Here is a 4,362-nt window from a genome sequence, read left to right as displayed (position 1 = left end):
ATCTATCTATCTATCTATCTATCTATCTATCTATCTATCTATCTATCTATCTATACATATACATACATACATATAATTTTTCCCTCCAACTACCCTAATACTGACAAAGGTCTCATGAGTTACAAATATCAACTTTCCATTCAGGAATGTAAACAGTTAAACCTTAATAAGTCTCTTATGATTTCTCTTTCCTGTTTACCTCTTCATGTTCCACTTGAGTCTTGAATTGGAAAGTCAAATTTTCTATTCAGCTCTGGTCTTTTCATCAAGAATGCTTGAAAGTCCTCTATTTCACTGAATGACCATTTTTTCCCCTCAAGGATTATACTCAGTTTTGCTGTGTAAGTGATTCTTGGTTGTAATCCTATCTCCTTTGCCCTTCAGAATATTATATTCCATGCCCTGTGGTCCCTTAATGTAGAAGCTGCTAAATCTTGTGTTATCCTGATTGTGTTTCCACAATACTTGAATTGTTTCTTTCTGGCTGCTTGTAATATTTTCTCCTTGACCTGGGAACTCTAGAAGTTGGCTACAATATTCCTAGGAGTTTTCCTTTGGGGATCTTTTTCAGGAGATCAGTGGATTCTTTCAATTTCTATTTTGCCCTCTGGTTCTAAAATATCAGGACAGTTTTCCTTGATTATTTCTTGAAAGATGATGTCTAGGCTCTTTTTTTGATCACGGCTTTCAGATAGTCCAATAATTTTTAAATTCTCTCTCCTGGATCTATTTTCCAGGTCAGTTGTTTTTCCAATGAGATATTTCATTGTTTTCTAATTTTTCATTCTTTTGGATTTGTTTTACAGTGTCTTGATTTCTCATAAAGTCACTAGCTTCCAATTGCTCTATTCTAATTTTTAAGGAAGTATTTTCTTCAGTAAGCTTTTGGACTTCCTTTTCCATTTGGCCAATTTTGCTTTTTAGGGCATTCTTCTCCTCATTGGCATTTTGGACCTCTTTTGCCATTTGGGTTAGGCTATTTTTTAAGGTGTTATTTTCTTCAGTATTTTTTTTGGGTCTCCTTTAGCAAGCTGTTAACTTGCTTTTCATGATTTTCTTGCATCACTCTCATTTCTCTTCCCAGTTTTTTCCTCTACTTCTCTAACTTGCTTCTCAAAATCCCTTTTAAGCTCTTCCAAGGCCTGGGACCGATTCATAATTTTCTTGGAAGTTTTGGATGTAGGAGCTTTGACTTTGCTTTCTTCTTCTGGTTGTATGTTTTGATCTTCTTTGTCACCAAAGTAAGATAATATAGTCTGACTCTTTTTGCGCTGCTTACTCATGATCCTGGCCAATTACTTGAGTTTTAAACTCTTTGTTAAGGTAAGAGTCTGTTTCCAATGTGGAGAATGTACTGTCCCAAGCTTCGGGGGTTTGTACAGCTGTTTTCAGAGGTACTTCTAGGGACCTGAAAAGTGTCAGTTCTTCCAAGGTGCTATGATAAGGGGCGAGGTGTTTCCTCTCCACCTCCACAACAAGCTCCACCACACCAACGCTCTTCCTTGCCCCTGGACTGCTCCTCAGAACTGTGACCCAGATCCAAGCACCGGTAAAGCAAGAGATTCCTGCCTCAGCACTGGCAAAGAGATCCTTGCAATCCCTCTCTGATCAGCCACTCGGTTCCCCCTCAGTCTGTGGGCCGGAAGCTCAGGAAACAGCCGCAGGCCCACACTCAGGACTTGCAGCTGAGACCTAGCTTCTTCTCTCACCATAGTCACAGACTTTTCCCACTGATCTTTTAACTTGTCTTTGGCGCTTGTGGGTTAAGAAGTCTGGAAACCGCCACAACTGCCCACGATTCAGTCCTCTGAGGCCTGTTCCAGGGTCACTGCAGCCTGCATGCCCAAGCCAAATTGCACTCCTCTCCCAACCTTGGCGCGATAGACCTTTCCAATCAACCATTCAGGCTGTCTTGGGCTGGAAATTGGTTCCACTCTGTCTTTTTGTGGGTTCTGCTGCTTTAGAATTTGTTTAGAACCATTTTTTACAGGTATTTGGAGGGGTTTGGTAGAGAGCTCTAGCAAGTCACTGCTTTCCCTCCACCATCTTGGCTCCACCTGCTAAGCATTCATTACTTCTAGCAATTTTGTAGAACTTAGGGTCTCATTTCCAAAAGCATGTTCTATATGGAAGATGTTGTTATATAGAATAAGCTTATGTTAGTATTGAAGTATCTTTCTATCCCAAATGAAAAGTTACTTTTATTTCATAAAATCAGAGGAGCTCAGAATTGGAAAGGTCTTGTAATCAATTAATGTACATTTGTTAAGGACACGCCATGTGCGAGGTTTTGTGCTAAGCAGGTGAGATACAATGACAAAAACATAACAGCCTCCGACCATAATAACATTCTGCCAGTGGTGACAATATGTGCATATTTAAACATGTCTATTTTAAAAAAATAGATATAAGGTGTTTGGAGCAGAGGCACTACTAGTTGTGGGTATGAAAAAAGGCTTCATGTAGAAGGTGTCACCTGAGCAGAGTCTTGAAGGAAAGTAGAGATTCTAAGACAGGAAGTTAAGGAGGGAGTGAATTCCAAGCATGGGGAACAAGCAACAAAACAGACATAAAGATGGAAAAGGCCAATCTGACTGTCCCATAAAGTGTGTGTGGAGAATAATGTGTCATAAATTTGGAAAGGCAAATTGGGAGAGAATTATAAATGTCAAACAGAGGAGTTTAGATTTGGGCTTAGAGATTATAAAAATCCATCCATCAAAAATTAATGGATTGATCCAGATTTATTAAGTGTCTACTATGTGTCAGGCACTGTGCTAAGCACTGGGTGGAGATACAAAAATAGGCAACAGACAGTCTCTGCCCTCAGGGAACTTACAATACAGTAAGTTTATTGAGCAGAAGAATGACATGATTGGGTCTCTTTAGGAAAATCATTTTTAAGTTAGTTGGAATAAGGAAGTGGGGTGAAACTTGAAGTTGAAAGATTAATTAGAAGGTTGTTCTAAATGTCCTGGGGAAGGGGCAGCTAGGTGGTTCAGTGGACTTGAATTCGGGAGGACCTGAGTTCAAATCCAGCCTCAGACACTTGACACTTAGTAGCTATGTGACCCTGGGCAAGACATTTAATCCCAATTGTCTCACACACAAAAAAAAAAAAAAATTAAATGTCCTAGGGAAATGGGATGAGAGCTTATTCAAGGCTCTGTGGATTTGGAAATGTTGTAAACGTAGAAATGACAAGATATTCCAACAGCTTAGATATGTATGGAAGGCAGTGTGGTACAGTGGAAATAGGATTGAAATTTAGAAACAGGACATGCATTCAAATTCCTTATATAGGGTATCCATACCTGTCACGTTGGGTCTAACCATGGCAGAATTAATTAGGACTATTAACTTTATTCTGAACATTTGCTTTTATAAATCAAGGTAGCTTATTCCAGTGTTGTTTTAGCTACTACATCCTGTTCCAAGTTATGTTGAATTTGCCATAAACACAAACCTGTAGGACTCCCAAGAATTTTCAAAGATCAATGACAGTGGGTTATTTCTGTATCCTATCATGTTGCTCATAAAGACCTGGTGACATGAATTTATGAGAAGTAACTAGGCACTAGCTTACTATCTCCTCACTTACCTTGGGTTTCCATTTCTTGGTTAAACATTTTTGTTCTCCCTCTCTCAGGCTGAATCACATTTCTTTGGTATTCTCTTTGACTTAATTTAAGCAATTAAGCAATTAATATGAAAGAGGAAAGTTATCAATGATTTACCAAATCCACTGAGGAATTTCAATGGATTTCTCATTTTGTTGTAAATATTTTTTTTTCAATTTAGAAGAAGTAAATTTTGAAATACCTTTTATTTCCTTGAATGTCACAAATGCAACTCCTTTGATTTTTGTTGGATATGTTACACTTTCTACTTCTCCATCTTTGTTATTAGCCTTCTGGAAATAACTCCTCAGAATATCTGCCATGGCTTCATCATTAAAATTTCCAACAGGAACATTAGAAACCACAATTGTCCTTTCATATGCTTCAGGTTTCTTGACATCGTGAATTGATGCCTGTGTAAGAAATGGGATAATGTACCTTAAAAAATACAAGTTTTACCCAGATGGCATTTGACCTCCTCCTTGAATTCTCTGCAAATGATGTAAACCAAGAACTCAGTATAATAAAAAGGGATATTCCTTGAAAGTACAACTAATCTTACTATTGAAAATTACCTCAAGGGGCAGCTAAGTGGCACAGTGAATAAAGCTCAGTTTAAATCTGGCCTCAGACACTGGACACTAGCTGTGTGATCCTGGGCAAGTCACTTAACCCTGATTGCCTCACAAAAAAAAAAAGAAAGAAAGAAAGAAAGAAAGAAAGAAAGAAAGAAAGAAAGAAA

The 4,362-nt window shown here is 38.2% G+C and overlaps 1 protein-coding gene across 1 annotated transcript in view; it reads right to left on the bottom strand.

The window, feature by feature from the left end:
• Nucleotides 1–4,362, bottom strand: part of RBM43 (RNA binding motif protein 43) — an 11,724-nt gene that overhangs the window by 4,034 nt on the left and 3,328 nt on the right. Inside the window, exon 2 of the mRNA XM_027877565.1 lies at nt 3,823–4,033. Coding sequence (XP_027733366.1) covers nt 3,823–4,033 — 211 coding nt within the window. The remainder of the gene's footprint in view (nt 1–3,822; nt 4,034–4,362) is intronic.

The sequence above is a fragment of the Vombatus ursinus genome, unplaced genomic scaffold (genome assembly GCF_900497805.2).
Source record: "Vombatus ursinus unplaced genomic scaffold, bare-nosed wombat genome assembly UNPS02014813.1, whole genome shotgun sequence".
NCBI lineage: Eukaryota > Metazoa > Chordata > Mammalia > Diprotodontia > Vombatidae > Vombatus > Vombatus ursinus.
Note: the sequence above shows the minus strand (reverse complement) of the source record. Positions and strands in the feature narration are given on the sequence as shown.